This window comes from Exophiala aquamarina (assembly GCF_000709125.1).
Source record: "Exophiala aquamarina CBS 119918 chromosome Unknown aczIA-supercont1.4, whole genome shotgun sequence".
In the NCBI taxonomy this organism is placed as follows: domain Eukaryota; kingdom Fungi; phylum Ascomycota; class Eurotiomycetes; order Chaetothyriales; family Herpotrichiellaceae; genus Exophiala; species Exophiala aquamarina.
The window spans coordinates 112,821-129,270 of record NW_013550584.1 but is presented as its reverse complement, the minus strand read 5'-3'; the positions used below and the strand labels follow the sequence as shown (position 1 = coordinate 129,270).

Genomic DNA, 16,450 nt, shown 5'->3' with positions numbered 1-16,450 from the left:
TTGGCAGGTGGCATTTAGAGATGTGATCCACCAGATATAGAGATGTGATAACATAATTCTAGACCTACAGCACAAGGCTAGCAAAGTCATTATAAGCACTTTCTGTGCTCGAACAAACGCGCAAATGAGATTATTTACTCCAGCTGTAGAATAAGATAAACTAGTGGATGCTGGGCAATAAACTTGCCATACCCTCGTGTCCAGACCGCTGCGCATAGTCAAGCAGAGTCCGACCACGATTATCACGAATGCTGATGTCGATCCCCGGTACATCCAGCAGAAGCTCCGCAATGGACTGGTATCCGTATTCGAATGCGAACATCAGGGCAGTTCGGCCATGTAGGCTATCCTTGGAGTTAACATCAACTTTTCTGGATTCAAGGAGCTGTTTCACAACTTCCTCATGGCCGTTCAGAACGGCGTACGACAGTGCGGTGTGGTTGTTGTTGTCCCGCGATATGAAATCCACAAGGGGTTTCTCCTTGAGAAGGCTTAAAATGGCCTCACGTCCACACGCTGCTGCGTGGAACAACGGTGTTCGTCCTTTATTGTCCCGGAGATTGACGTCCACATCGGGGTGGGCCAGAAGCACATTGAATATTGCTTCATGGCCTTTTTCTGCCGCATAGGACAAAGGGGATCTTCCATGATGACTTCGTGAGTTAACATTAACCCCTCTTGTGTGTTGTAGTAGAAGCGTTGCGATCTTGAATCGACCATTCCTTGCAGCTTTAGATAGTGGTGTTAGCCCAAATTCGTCTTCAGAATCGGGATTCACGTCTCGTATGCCGAGGAGGGATTCGGCAAGTACGTCATACCCACGTCCGACGGCGAACGATAGTGGACTACAAGGCAGTTGTGTCGAAATGGCAGCATCCTGGTCAAATCTACCGGAGCGAAGCAAAACCCAAACATTTGACTCCGTGCCCCATTGAGAGAAAAATTGTAGCGCCGATGAAGGAGAACCTGCGAGCTCGTAGCACCATTTGTATGTGGAGGTTAGGTCAACCAGTTCGCTTAGTTTAGGAGGGTCTACGGAAAGCACGGCAGCGCTAACCAATTCATGAGAATGATCAGAAGTCAGAAGACCATTGAGGGCATCATAACAGTAATGTTCAAGCGCCGTAAATAGAGGTCTGCAAATTTGGCCACCTTCGATATCAATCTGAGGATTGGTACGCAGCACTGTTTGGATGAGCGACCCAAAGTTTTGCTCAGCAAGGACGTATAGCAAGCTTGAGTCAAGCGCAAATGACGGTTCTGGAATCCAGTGGACCTCTGGGCCAACATATCGCCCATTCCCCGATGGGATCATGTGTGTTAGTTGTATCCAGCGTTGAATAGGAAAGTCCCGGAGAAAAGATGCTTGGTCAACACCGTTGACTTCCGCGGCATTCGCATGAAAGAGTACCCCCCATAGCGCGTATCGAGCAAAGGGCAGTCTTTCCTGCATGGAGTTTGTGTCTGCCAAGACAACCTCTTGAACAAACGAAATGTAATTGGCACAGCATTGCTTCAAAGAGTTATGTCCAAAGCCTAGGAAAGACTGAGATGACAGTCCCTGCACAAAGACCATTCCTTCCCCCTTGAGGAGGAAATCTCGTACCGTCTCGTGAATGAACTGCACGGTTGGGCGATCTGACGTTGTTAATTCCGCAAGACCTTTGGAACAACTCAAGATGAATGCGTCCATGACTTCCGCAGGACGCTCATCGACGGTCCAAGGAGATATTGCCCCTGGTTCTGTGCCGGAAATAATCGCGAAATACAGCTCTTCTCGGCTCAAAGGCCTGGTTGCCAAAAGGATCCATTGGATACAAAGCCGCATGGATTCCATGTTCTGATTATCACGTGTGAGGATCCCTTTAAAGAGCTTGCCAAGATCGTCAGGTATCTCCTGGAGTTTCTTTTCTAAGCCTGTCACACGTCCAGAATCATATGCCTTATTTAGAATTTTGACAACTAGAAAAACCCAGAGAAAAACCCCAGCGGCACGGCGCTTGACTTCTTTTCGTATGTTTTCAACCGCGTCGCTGCACGTGTGGTATGCAGTTCTCAACTCTTTTTCGATATAACGCTCGATATCACAAGTATGCTCATCTTCGTCTTCAAGTATCAATTCGACCATGTGGGTTATTGTTATCTTTGGGTAGTGACGGCTTGCGAAGAAAATTCGTACGATGATATTGAGACTCACAGCCTCCCTTACGAGCAGATCGAAGAAGCCGACCATGTCCCTAATCTGATCTTCATCGCATTCGTCTAGTGCATCCACGAATATCCATAGGGGGCGTGCTCCGAGCTCTCGAATTACATGCTTGAAGACATTTTCCAGCTGTGGCATGGTCCAGGACCAGTGCGGTGAACGTGGGAGGTCAACATTGGGAATATTGTCGAAGACCTCTTGGGTTGATGGAACCATTGTGAAGAGTTGGAACAGGAGCGACCGGTACATCCCCATAGTATTCTTTTCAAGCGGCGAACCTCGAGCATTGAAAAAAAACGATATGTGGATGTCTTCATTTGTCGTCTCCCTAGCTTTAGATTGGGCGAACTTAACTAGGGTTGATTTTCCAGTACCTGGTTTGCCTTTCAGCCACATGACACCGTGGTGGTACGATATTCGATCCTGGTCCAACCAAGCCTGGTAAATATTGTTGGTGAACAACCATTGGCAAGTTGCATAGTGCGGATGTTTAATGTTGTCATAGCGGTCTTCGATGTGGTCAAATTCTAATGCTTTTACAAGAGCTTCTCGATATTGATGTTTCTTCGGGTGTTTCCTGGTTGAACGAGACGTGAATGACGTGCTGGAGAGATCGGAAGATTCTGAGATAGGAGTGTCAGGGAATGCAGTGGTGGTGAGAGAGGAGCTAAGACGTGCGCTCACCAGAACCGGTCACCGGTAGGGTCACCGGCCGCTCCACCGCCGATTTTGATCGTCGATATTGGACAAGGAGTGCCTTCATGCAGGCCGCCGCAACGTTTGCGGCGTAAGGCTGCCAACCTTTGTGCTTGTGGCTGTCGGCATAGTCGCAGACCCCTTTGATCACCAGGCAGTCCATATCTTTAGCCACACCCGCACCCTCCATCTTGAATGCAATGACTTGGGATTCATCAGCATATTGCTCGCGATGAGCTCCAGATTTCAAAACCTTATCTCCCGATGCCACATGACCGAAGTGTATGCGAGGGGCCCGCGGTACCTGTAGCTCTCGAGTCGATGCACCGGTGCATCCGAGTTCGTCACAGGTCAATTTCTCGGATTCTGCGCACGGTTCGCCACTAGCATCGGAATAGGTTTTGCAGGGTTCGCATTCTCTGTTACGATGCTTGTGTAGGTAATTCCACGGAAAAAGCTTGTCGCTGGCGGAACCTGGATCAGCGAGCTTCCCTCGCTTTCTCTCTGCGAGGTATCTGTTCATGTCGGATTTCACCTTCTCGAGATTCGTTTCCCCTTTTATCATCTTCAAATATGTGGAGAGCTCCGTGTGGGGATCCTGCTCGAAGATCTGATTTGGTTTGAAGGCGTATGGGTACTGCTTTCCGATATCATACTCGATGATTTTAGTGCTGACGATGACATCGCCCAGGTATATTGGTTCTCTATTTTTCGGGCTAGGCACTCCACCACAGACACCAACAACCAGGCAAACCCGGATGCCCGGAAAGGTGGACCTGAGGTGCGCCATGACCCTCGTCGCATTTCCCTTGCCGTATCAATCGGGGGTCGCGAGGACGACGTTGTGTTTGACTATTACTCCCGTATTGTATTGATTTTTGTCCCCATGATGTTTTACAATGTTGTCACCCTCAGCCTGGAGATCCCACCGATGATCAAAGGCAGCTCTGACCGCTTCGGCCTCCTCCTCCAAGGCACAAATCACGGCGATGTGGTACTCGATGGGTTCTGGAGGGGCAATCGGGCCCGTGGACACCGCTTGTCTCGTTTCAATGCGAGACTGGCCCGGTGGATGACGAATTGCGGCGATAACCGCTGGAGCATCAATGTCGGCTGCGTTTGACATGGCCTCGATGGTCGAGCGTAGCAATTAGTGTGGGGAGCCGGATGTACACACCGCTGGTAGGTGACGACCGCTTGGATGGTTGTCGAGTCTCAAGGAGATGACGGGCAAAGTACAGAACATGCTAACATGCCTCGATAAGAGCAACGAAACGGGGCGATTATCAGTGCTCTGCTCGATCGTTGCCGGCTGCTTTGCTCTAATACGAGTACTTCGGCAGCAGAGGTCCCAGGCCTCACTAGCGCCATGCATGAGGGGAGTGGTTGCCTGTGCAGCCAGTCAACGGCGCCATGGGGCCCCAATTACAAGGCCGTCGGCTCAGTCACCAGTCTACAGCCTGCTTCAACAGCATGGATTCGGACGAATCACATGACACACTCTTGTCTGGTCTGCAGCATGGCGAAACGCAGACAAATAGCTGACAATCACGCCCAACTCGCGAATCACCGTCTGACATATGGTCGAAACTCCGCAAGTGAGAGGTTGGAGAAAGCCACGGGGCGTCTTTTCGCGAGCCTCTCTTGACCACATCTCAGAAACCAAGGAAGCGTCATACAGGGAGAAGACCTTCACTCCGAAATGACGCCGCTTTGGCGTGTTCTCCAATGATTGGGGCAGGAATGGATAATTACGATTGAAAATGCACCTGGCGATGGACAATGTCCAACGGGTTGGCGCTCGAGATTACCAAAGTGCCCCGTTCAAAGTTCAAATTGAGGCTCTGCACGCCGGCAGAAGGTAAATCGCGGCCAGCGCCGCCCTCCTCTGTAGGTCTTGGCCTATGTCAGACGGTCTCCCGAGACCCTTTGATAGGCAGTACATCCTCCGTTAAATCAACACTTGCCCTGCTCAAGAGGCTGCCAAGCCAAGCTTAGGATGGCTCAGGCTCAACTGGCCCGTTGCTCAAGTGTGGAAGGAAAGATTCGGCGCTGAGTGTTAGGGCCTTTAGCAGGTCGCTGCCCAGAGTCGCTGCCTCCGAAACTCTGCCAACATCAACTTTGACTTGGAATCTCACTCGTCGAGTTCATTCTGTTCATATTCCTATCGAACCGTAATGAAATACCTCGGACTTTTGAGGTTTGCACCTCTGTTTTGTGAGGGGTTAACTTTACTGTAAACCCGAGCACCAATCAATCCTATTGATAACGGTTCGACACTTAAGCGAAGGACAAGAAGTCACACTTCTCCTTCTCCGTACAATTCGTATGGGGCCTCAGTGACAAGACTTCCTCCTGACCTAACTTGGCGCGGGCCTGTATCATCTTCCTTGGCAGTTCATAAAAGTTAGCACGAGGAACGACCGACGTCCCCCCTTACCTAGGTACTCGTAGGTAGGTTCCCCAACGCGACTCACAAACCCCTCCGGTGATTTCGAGGCTTACAAATGCACGGAATTAACTCCAAGATGTAGAAACCTGGGAGCATGGATAGTATATCACGCTACAACACCGAAGTGGAGAGGGCGTTGGTGGACGCTTTTCTATCGACCAGGAGTCTGTGGAGAATGGGAGCTCAATGGTGGGAGACCGAGAGAACTGAGGAGACCCTTACCTTAAATGTTCGCTGGAAAAAGGAAATCGATCGAAGCAACTTGTGAAATGGTGGAGAGGGCAAGTCCAGAAACACAGATCCACGAACCCACGGTGCTTAGAGATTGTCAGAAGGATGAGGAGGATAAAATGGTATATGATAAGGAGCACGACGTAATAATGTGAGTCTCAGGCACAAATCACCGCTATATACATTCTTTGAACAAGCAGTATTCGGTCTCACAAGTCAGAAGACCTGCATGAAACTAAATCGGTAGCTTTCCAATTTCCATCTGTTGTGCATGCATAACATCCAACCTTGGCCTTTAGGCGTCTCTGCATGATGGCCTATATCTGCCTAATATAGGACAGACAGACCATTGTCTCCCCGATTGTAGCTGAGTGTATTTAGCCACTCCTTTATCCTTAGATAGCCCAATCAAACAATGCCCTCATAAACCATGCGCATGTCGTGGTGCATCCATTCCCATCTTCAGTCCCTAAGTCCTATTAAATGCTCACGCCTTGCGTGTGGATATACCTCCTCATTGAATATAGTAACTTTATATGGTCGTCTAAGAGGGGCCAGTCTAGAGACCTTAGGGTTCAAAAACTAGGCTCCTTGTAACAAGCCATCCTAGCATGAATTCTGGCAACCTTGGACGTGGGGTAGCCCAAAACTCGACCATTTTAAGGTCTCCCTAGTAATCAGATAGCGTATCACCTGGGACGGTGCCAGCGTACAGAGCCAACTTGATGCGTATGCCCAGGCAGCTGAGAAGCTAATTTAGGGGCAGCTTGGGGAAGGATCAAGAAAGCATGGGTGTAGCTCACGGCTGCTTCCTTATGGGCTCTGTCACAACAGCGAGTGCTTAACCTTATTAACCGAACTGGCATTGGCGGTGGTCAGTTTCTCCTCGCATATTTTGCGGTTCAGGAAATCTCGAAGGTGGTAAACTCTACTTCTGTCGTTGGAAGGGCTTTGTCTTTTGCTCCCGGTTGCTCTGAACAAGTTCGTCCCACGTAACGCCTAGCCATTTAGAGATTCCCTCAGCACCACGTTCGTCTCCAATGTTGAAATAATCGGAGCCCCAACGGCGTTGCCGAATCTCGAATGGACTTGCCCCCTGAGAGGGGAGGAACTGCATGAACAGGGCGGCTTCCTCGGAGGCTTTCTTAGCTGCCAAGCGAAGCGCTAGACGCGCGCAAACAAACCCTCTCGCAACACCCAGGTTTCAACCTCAAGTTTCTGCAGCATTTATTTCTGTACCGATCAAGATACCTGTAGAGCCAAAGATTTCCGACCCATCTACTTGACTTGGCTCGTCCTTTCGACCACATTATACTGATTTGTATTAATCAGAGTTGTGTCGCGGAGCGAAGCCACCAAGTGGGCATGATGAAACAAATCTACCAAAACGCTAATCGGACCTAGGTTTGGCTTGGCCATGATGATAACTTTGCAGCAGAAGCAGTCGAAATCATATCTCTTCTAGTGGATCAAATGTCAAATCGAATCAATCTCTGTAACGACCCGATGGGATATTGACAGATTACGAAAGCGGCCTATTTACACCGCTGGCATCTGAACGCCCACCATTTTCATCTTCAAAGTGGGACTCCGTTGCACGATTCTTTCTCTACCATGCCTTATTTGCGTTTAGATTATTCAGGAAGTTGCCTTCTCTCAAGATGCCATTTTCAAATGTGGTTATGAGATGATCTCCTGGGATCTTGTCCTGCTTGCGACGCACGAGATTGATTACTAGTCACTGGATGGCCGCTCGGATCGGAGAGCACTAGATAAGGTTCCGAATGTCATGTCTATCGAAAGGCTGGGCTCCAATGACTCTGGCTTATTCCCCACACTTTACGACACCCGAGATTTTCAGGCGACAGATCCTCGAGACAGGGTGTTTGCTGTTCTTGAGTTGACCTAAGAAGCCAGCTCCAGTCTAGCACCGGACTATAATCTATCAATATCTCAGGTATATCATCAAGCAGGACGATTTCTAGTCCAATCCATGCAAGAGCTCGCGGTGCTGGGCGATATCGACTATTCCGCTACCGAACAAGCCTGGGCTAAGAGTAACAACTTCTCGTCCTGGACTCGAAGACTCCACGGTACGGTGAGCCTCGAACGTGCTCAATCCTTGCCCGCGCGTACCCTCCGTTCCAGGCTGCTGGCCAAAGCATAGATACTGAGACAATCGGAATCCCATCCGACTCACATCCTCTTGCTCTCGGCGGACTGCGCATAGACACCTTCGCTGTCCTTGGTCCAGTGATGACTTCTGACATGATGGCTAATAGATCAAGACTCTGCCAGATTTAGAATCCATGCTTGAACTTCCTTACTTCTTGTCCGACTGGCGACCATGCCTTACCCTTACCAGCATTCAGCTTAACAATGGCCGCAGATGAGACACTCAAAGGCGAATCAGCGGCTGCCGATCCTAACCACGACGAAGACATTGCTGCAAATATTACATCACGGAAACTGGACATAAGCTCAAACATTTGTCCTCTCAAGAGCATGGTCGTCTGGTTCTTCGTGCTATAACTGGAAATACCTTCAGGTATGGGGGTGCAGTAGCAATGATATCCACAGGACGAAGGTGCTTCATCACCAGTGAAGGATTTATGGGCCTTTGCCCATCAGGTGCAAAAGAGAACGACCTTGTGTGTGTAGTTTTTGGGGGTCCCCCTTCTATGTATAATCAGGGCCAAAGACCATTATTTCCGTGTTGTAGGAGCATGCTATGTCTATGCTAGGATGGATGGCAGCGCCGTCGAGGAGCAGATACGTCATTTCGAACCGATGACGATGTTTAGTCTTGGTTGAATTTATATAGTTTACATATTTAACTAGAGATAGATGTGCTTATGCTTTAGCTGCCGTTCCTGCATTAAAGGTGAAATATTATTGAAGGAGGTCACGTAAACGTGGTCTCCCCTTTCGCGTATTGTTACGAACCGGGCGACGCCCTTCGAGTGCACGTGACGAACATCTCGCCAAGCCACGCTCAGCAGCGAGTATATCCATTATTTCATTACGCACGAGGAACCCACCCTTCTTTCATGTTAGAAACAAAGAGAGAGAGAAAGAGGGCTAAAGTGCCCAAGCCGACTCCCGGCGCGCTCAGGGAGCCGAGGGCGAGCAAAGCGGCGAGCGGCTCATCAGAACAGGCAGACGAGCGACAGGTTCTCCGGACGAGAATTACCTTTGTAGAATTACTTTGCAACACACGACGCCATCTGCTTCAAATTGAATTATCAAGGAAAGGAGAAAGCCACTGAAATGAGTAATTAAATCAATCCGGTCATCATAGAGGCCGAGCCTATTCCAACCAAATCCAATCCAAACTATTCGTACAATTACATACTATGCTTTTGTTTGACTCGCCCCAAGCGCCAAACAAGAATACTCTCGCTAAAAGTGGGACAATGCTAATGCTGATACTGATGCAGGTTTCTCATGATTCGACGTTAATATGCGTTTCCTCCCATCGTTTCCCAGTTTCCGCTAGCCAATGCTTAACGAGAAGGGGAAGCTAAACAGACAAGGAAACTCGTTGCAATGATGCTCGTTCCCGAACCTTCTTCCAATGCAAAAATCCATGCGGGAGACTGTATTAAATACGCTGAATAAACGCTGCTGATGTTGAGCGCTGCTTTGATTGAATGCAGTGCAATGCATTCCAAAACGCCATCGCTGATTCGAAAGATGTGAGAATCTTCCCGAGCTTGGATGCTGGTCTATGCGAAGACTAGCTTCGGGATTAATGTTTGTGAAGAAGTGAAGGATCCTTAGGATCGCTTGAACATGAAGTATCCGTACATGCCGCCGACATCCTGCTCAACGAGAGGGATCTTCCTCATGCCCCACCATCGAGCGCCCATCTTCCAGGGTCTGGAGCCGTCGTCGACGACGGGTGATTCGATGGCACTATCGACAGGTTGGCGAACGTACCAACCTCTGCGACCTAGCTCCTTTACGACCCAGTCTGGTTTCTTGACTTGGGCATTACGGCGCTTGATCTCCTGGAGAACGTCGGAACCCAGCTCGATGACCTCGAGTGGACGAGTGTCAAGACCGATGAGAGAGGATGGGGAGTATGATAGCGACATCTGAGTGACGGATTTGATGTCGGTCAGATCGATGTAGCGCAGACTGCAGGTGGATGGAAGATTGGATTCGAGATCGGAGTCCTCGTCGCTCGAGACTGAGCTTGCGTCGGAATCTGTGTCGTCATCTTCTTCTGCCTTGAAGAGGCGCTTGATGTCTGCACCGAGACTCAGGTTTGCACCACGAAGGCCGAGCTCCTCAACATGGGTAGTCAACTGGCACAGGGCTGGGATGTGGCCAGCGTTGACTCTGGCTCCGCCTAGGTTCAGCGATCGTAGGGTAGGCGGGAGATTGGCCAGAAGGGTCGTCACATCATTCTCAGCCAGGAGGCGGTGACGAGAGGCATCTGAAGCAAGGTTCAGGTAGACGATGCTGTCCTTGACTGCAGGATGAGTAGTGAGGAACTTGACAACCTCTGACCCACGTAGGTGTGTGCATCTCTCGAGGTTGAGATGAGTGATTCTAGCAGTCTCCGGAATAGAAGACAAAGCGGAGCTGTTGATAAGAGTGTGGGCAACGTCAAGGTGAGTGAGACTGTCCAGTCTTGGGAGTAAAGCTTCAAAGACGGGCTCTTGCAAAGTAGTGCATTCGTGGAGAGACAGACCCTTGAGATTGGTCAAAAGATCCTCACCCATATTGGTACACACCCTCGTAAACGCTTCGGCAAAAGGCCGGGAGGAGCAGGCACAAAAGTCCAAAGCCGTCATGAGTGGCATGCTAAAGAGCTTGGAAATGATTTCGGTGTCGAGCTCATCGTCGATATGTTCATGAACAAGGAAGGCTTGTAGCTTTGGCAGAAGATCTAGACATGCCTTGAGGGTAGTTGGTGTTAAGTAGGGAGTCTGGTTCCGGGTCGTCCTGGCACTGCCAAAGCCCATGTTGGAGTAATGAGAGAAGTCCAGCCACTGCACCATCTCGCCGAGAGTCTTGTCGCTGCTAAGGCTGCGCATGAATTTGGCGAAGGCCCTTGATTGTGGGATGGAGACATGTCGATACATGACTCGTAATGCTGCGGAATGGAGCTTGGACGAGGTAAGGGAGCACGATGCCAGGTCGACATGTGGACGGGCGTACGGGTCGGCAGTATGATCGACTGTTACGTAGGAGAAGATCAGCTCCAGGATTTCCTCGGGCATGCTTTCGAGGTATGACACGGGTTGAGAAGGGTCTGAGAAGAGCGAGATGGCGTCGTCCGAATCGTCCAAGATCGCGGTATCGTTGGCTGTGTCTCCGACATCTCGCAGGCCCATGGACTCCCTAACCCTCTCCCTCCAAATGTCTAGACTGAAACTGGCGGCTCGTGGATGGAAGCGAGTGATCTCTTTGGCGAAGGGTAAGTTGAAGAGCTTCTGAGCTGCTCTCCTCTTGTCCAACTCGTCGAGGATCTTCTCCAACTTCTTGGGATTGGTTCGAGCATAGCCTTCGAGGCGGGTTCGGACATGGTCTTCATGTGTTCCTCCAAAGTGGAACGAGCACAGGCCCTTGGTCTTGCACCACTGACTGCATGGCCAGGCAATCCATTCGACCTCCTCAAGGTCGTGGCTCGACAGGGATGATTCAAATGACTGGGGGAGACCTTCACCTAGAGGGAGTTAATGTCAGTATGGGTGGCGTGCCTGGGTCCTCAGGATCATTCATGGCTTACCAGACTCTTCCTTGACTGAGGCGTAGGAGAACTTCCTGCTCGAGTTCATATCTTCAGGTGGCAGTAGAAGGTGGTGGTAGGGTAGGTGAAGGATATCGTTAGGCTTTTCTTTGTCGAGAGAGATGTTGTTGAGTGAGGGCGCTTTGTCTGGTAGTGAAGAAGATGCGTAGTCACTACGGCCTGGTGGTATGGGTTGTTTGATGTGTGGCATTGTCGCTGAGGGCGGGTCTTATGAGTGTGCTGGTGGGTAGTAGGGGTGTTGGGTGACAGTCGGTAGGTTAGATACAAAGAGGACAATGAATCCACAAGGCAGGGAAAAATTGCAGGGAGGCTTGAATGGTAAAGGTTTTATGGGGGTAATAGAAACACATTGAACGGTCGGAAAGGGTGAAAGTTGTGTCATTGTTTTCCAGGGCCGGCATGCGGCAGCACATTAGTTAGTAACGTGTTTTGCCATCGAGTGGCGACTGCAAGCCTTGTCGACTAAGCAGTTAACGGCAGGCTATGAATCACGGCACCCCAGATTTTCACTGACCGTAGTATGCATCAGGAGCGGCAGGCGGCTAGACTGCCGGAAGGGAGCCATAAATCTGACATTTGCCTTTCTGGCCCTTTTTGCAGCCGTACGGCGGCTTGTACCTCCGGAGTCACCTGGCTCGGTTTGCGCAGGCGAAAAAAAGAGGCGAAGGACGAGATGGAGGGAAAGACCAGAGCCATAGCCCGGAGGCCAAAGCTTCGCAGGAAAGGCTTGCTAGGATGGAATTCTCGTCAGCTGGCGTGAGTAGAGCTGCGCTCCTTGGAACCTGGGAACCTCCTTGGAACGGGCTGGCTGGACGAGCCGGGCAAGTTGCATCAAGCACGAGCCAGCAGCACGGCATGCCATTCATCGTTGGGCCTTTGGGAATCAGGGCCAGCGATCGTTGCCTGCCCAGGTGGTGCGCAAGCGGTGTCAGGGCCGGATGCAGAAGTGAGAAACGTGATGTCAAAGTGAGGTTCAGATTACGTACGAGGAGCGCAGTTACCGCCAGATACCCACCAAAGCGCGACGGAAATGATTACCCCAGAAACCTTGGCGCGTGTCGTTGCTTCCCTCTGATCGCTCTCTTCCATCTCACGTGCATCGAGAAAATTTTCACGCGGTTTCAGTTTTGCAGTTTTGCAGTTTTTCACCACCTAATAAATCGGTGCTCCGTACCTATGCGAGGTCATGTGCCCCGCCTCTGCCACAACTCTCAGTATACTTTAGTCAGACTCACAGGTCGCCTCGACGATGTGATCATGGCACCCCTGGGCACCATCCACCCGTGGCTTGACCCTTCCACTCCACGCATTCCGTGACACACATGTACAACATCACTGGCAGCCTAACGATGCACGTCCTGTGCTGTTCTCCGCGGCCCTGCCGCATTCAACCTGCAAATTCCTCCTGGTTCCTGGAAATGCCCCGATTGAGAAAGCATCTGCCAAACCAAACAACCTGCATCCCTCCTGTCCTCCTCGAATAATCTCCAGATCCGTCATGCAACGCATATTCTCATTCGTCGAGATCCGGGCAAGGGAGTGGTGGCGTGCTGGTCGAGCAAATCGCGTGTTTTGCTACGCCATTCCACCATTCCACCATTCCACCATGCAATCACATAACGTCTTTCACGCCTGTTTTTACGTGTCAACCCAACCCCCTTGAGTGATGTCGAACCTCCTCACCGATATTCCTGTCCCTTGCCGCGACGGTGTCGGAGTTAGTCTGAGATTCTCCAGGTCGACGTCCCCTGGCTGTGGAGCCTTTCCCCGCAAACTCTCGCCTGCGCGGACTCGTTCGAGAAGTCCCTTTAGCACTCCTCCTAACCACTCAAAGTCCCGGAGCTCTAGGTAAATCTGGCCGGAAATCCGGGTCCAGAGTTTACCGTCGTAGGGGTAGATTGCAACAAAGGTATGAAACTCGTCCACCAGCGTCTTTTGCATCCAGTCGACGTGCACTGGCACATCCGCATGTTGGATAATGAGTGGCCCTGCCGAACTCAGACTGGGTGAATTGAGTGGTGATGTGGAACGTGGTGTCGGATCAAGGAGAGAGCCGGAGCCCCCCGACGGTATACGTGCACTTGCTGCAGCACTGGGGAATCCGTACGAGCTTTGTCGGAAGGCGGGCGAGAGACCACCAGCGCTTCCTGATCCACCCGGCCCCATACTGATACTTCCACGCGTACTCGCGCCCACAATGGTCACTGGCAGGAGGACGTTGGCCATGGCACAGTCTCTCAGACCGCCGGTCCAGCCATGTCTTCCGCCTTCTCGGCGGTCGCTGGCTTCGTAGCTTCCCATCGTCTTAAGTCCGAAGCCTGCATCCAAGTCATCCATGACTTCGGTCCCCAGTAACATGGCAAGCAAATCGGCTCCTCGTTGCGCGATATCTCGGATATAGGTGTATATAGCTTCCTCACCGCCGCAGAGGTTCTGGCGGAAATTCATTGCGGCTGGCACACAGTAGTAAGGGGCGTTGTCAGCCGTCGCAACGAATTGAAACAAATTCACAAAAGGGGTCTTGTCCGTCGCTGGGAGTGGATTCCTGATGACGGTGTCACTATCCAGAGGCACGTAACCGTGTGAGGTGGGATATGTCGTCCGGATTAGGTGTTGATTCCTCTTTGGAACATGGAACACCGCACAGCCTCGCGGAGTATACAACCATCTAAAGGATTGCCGTCAGTACAGTACACACACACACACATACACATACACTCGAAGCGGTCCGACGGGCCAATCATATTGCGCATGCTTGGGCATCTCGAGCAAATGGCGACTTACTTGTGACAGTTACTAACAAAGAAATCGGGGTCCAGTGTTTTGAGGTTCAATGGAATTTGACCCACGCCATGGGCGCCATCGATCAGACTGAGGATCCCATATTCTTTGCACATTCTGGTGATTCTCTCAAAGGGAAACCGGACACCAGGCAACGAGACGATGGTCTCAAACAGGCAAACCTTGGGTGTCAATCCGTCGTACAAGACTCGGGAAATGGTCTGAGAGAGGGCATTGAGGATTTCGGAATGGGTGCATGGCAGTGAATATGCAAAGTCCTGGCCGTGTCCGACCTTTCGTAGTTGGAGTTGTGGATTCGTCTCCACGATTGACTGCAGGGTTTTCTCGCACGCGCCGTAGATCGTGTCGAAGTAGATGATGCAGTCCTTTTCATTGTATTGGAGATTGCGGAGAACCGTGTTGACACCTGAATGTATTAGATCGATCCAAGGAAGAGCTGCATCTCGACCAAACTCGATGTCTTACCGGAGGTGGCGTTAGACACGAACACGCATTCGTCCACTGGGACGTTTAGCATGATCGAAATCCGTTCCCTTGCTTTATCCAGAAGGTCGACGTATTGGTATCGGAGGAACTTATCAGGCGCAGCTTCGGCAAGCTTCTGATAGCCTCGTAATGCATTGCGTACTGGTAGCGAGTAGGTACCAAATGATCCTAGATGGGCATGTGGTTAGATTCATTCTCAACTCCCACTCAACACAAGGGTAAACAGCATTGCCACGGCGCGGAGGGGCTCCGGTAGCCAAGGCGAGGCCACAGTCTGATATCTCGTAGGGGTTCAAATAGAACCCTCGGATACTCTGCAGAATAAGGGTCTGGCTCGATGCGATGAAGACGCCCAAGGCTGACCCATTCTTGTACAATGGTCGGGCTTTCGAATCGGCCAATTATTCCATGTCCCTAGATGCATCGAAACAAAAGCATCAATGTCGAAAAGCCCAGCGATCTTGGGGATCAGGGCATGGTGCAGTTCTTGGCGCAGTATCTGGCAAGGCCTCATGTACAAACTGGACAAAAGACTTTACGTACCGTGATTTAGATTCGTGTATTTGAGGTCAAACAGAAAATGGGATTTGAAGCCATGGCCGAATTCGGTGACTTCGCCAAAGGAACCCATCTTCAAATTCGATCGCGATCCCGATTCCTTTAGCGGGCTATTGTGACTAAAAAGCTATGGTGTTCCTACACGTGAACCGATTCGGAGGCCGAGGAGGGGCACGCGCTGGGTGAAAGGGGCAAGTCTTAAATGTCACTCGACCAGAATAGCCTGACGCCTGTGCCCGGTGGGAATGGCTTCTTGCCTCGAATTTCGGAGGGATCGGGTAAGGCCAACAAGCATGGAGGATGTCTGGATATGAAATTCGTCGCACAGCGGAAATATGAAGTTGGTGAGGGGATGTAGCGTTGAGTGAGTCAAGTCAGTGCTTGATAGAGCTGAAGAGCTCCGTTCCCGAACGATAGAGCGATTAGGACAATTACGATACGAATGCGGGCTGAAGGGCGGAAAAATTGAGCCCCCAACAGCCAAGATTTCAAATACGCCTTACGGTGCTGGCAATGGTGGAACTAGACATTCTATCCTTCTGCGCCCATAGGACAGACGAAAATCGTGTCCAGCTCCGTTTGTATTAGCATGTTTCGGGCACAAAGGCCATCAGGGCTTTATTCATCCCCAATCCTGGGGCCAATTTGGTGGGAAAAGGGCTGTGAACCCCCAGTCAAGTGATTGTCATCGTTAAGGATCGCTGGCAGTCGGGCTAGAGGGGGCCTGAGATCTTATTCCCATGGGCGATGCCCAAGCGATATGACTCGGCACAATGAGGATTGGCGGATTGAAGATGCATGTGTGGGATCATGGGGAATTTGAAACCGTGGGTAGATTGTGTCGGTCGAGCGTACCTAGCCTAGGCGTGAACTGGAAAACGATAGACTCGGTCGGAGACCTATAGGAGGCACGCATAGTAAGTGAATGTGCCGTGGGACGGGGTTGAGCCTACCAACGTACTCAGGCAATTCTCACCTCATGGAGGGAACAAAGGACACGGGCGGGTAAGGAGGGAGCCATTCTCATAAATTGACTACATACATTCACGAATTGGCAGGCGGTGCGAACTGTGAACTGTGCCAGGCCAAAGGATATAGCCACCAATTCTCAGTGGCAACCATCGATTCCAAGCGCTCAAACGCGGTAATCGAGCAACCGAAGCGGCCCGTCGTCATGGTCATGGATATGGCTCTTCTATTTGTTCTTCCGGCTTCGAACCCCAATATATACAATTGATGTGCCAGAACCCCCCCC

At 50.9% G+C, this 16,450-nt stretch overlaps 4 protein-coding genes across 4 annotated transcripts; all 4 read right to left on the bottom strand.

Moving 5' to 3' along the window:
• Positions 1 to 160: 160 nt before the first annotated feature.
• On the bottom strand, positions 161 to 3,692 carry A1O9_05191 (uncharacterized protein; the record flags this gene model as incomplete). Its single annotated transcript, XM_013404410.1, has 2 exons — positions 161 to 2,829; positions 2,891 to 3,692. The coding sequence occupies 2 exons, from the start codon at positions 3,690 to 3,692 to the stop codon at positions 161 to 163; spliced, it is 3,471 nt and encodes a 1,156-aa protein (XP_013259864.1).
• Positions 3,693 to 3,719: 27 nt separating this feature from the next.
• A1O9_05190 (uncharacterized protein) lies at positions 3,720 to 4,028 on the bottom strand (the record flags this gene model as incomplete). The annotated part of the gene is made up of 1 exon (XM_013404409.1): positions 3,720 to 4,028. One exon carries the CDS (start codon positions 4,026 to 4,028, stop codon positions 3,720 to 3,722), a length of 309 nt encoding a protein of 102 aa, XP_013259863.1.
• Positions 4,029 to 9,364: 5,336 nt separating this feature from the next.
• On the bottom strand, positions 9,365 to 10,933 carry A1O9_05189 (uncharacterized protein; the record flags this gene model as incomplete). The annotated part of the gene is made up of 1 exon (XM_013404408.1): positions 9,365 to 10,933. One exon carries the CDS (start codon positions 10,931 to 10,933, stop codon positions 9,365 to 9,367), a length of 1,569 nt encoding a protein of 522 aa, XP_013259862.1.
• Positions 10,934 to 12,987: 2,054 nt separating this feature from the next.
• Positions 12,988 to 14,668, bottom strand: A1O9_05188 (uncharacterized protein; the record flags this gene model as incomplete). Its single annotated transcript, XM_013404407.1, has 3 exons — positions 12,988 to 14,017; positions 14,134 to 14,557; positions 14,617 to 14,668. The coding sequence occupies 3 exons, from the start codon at positions 14,666 to 14,668 to the stop codon at positions 12,988 to 12,990; spliced, it is 1,506 nt and encodes a 501-aa protein (XP_013259861.1).
• Positions 14,669 to 16,450: the final 1,782 nt, after the last annotated feature.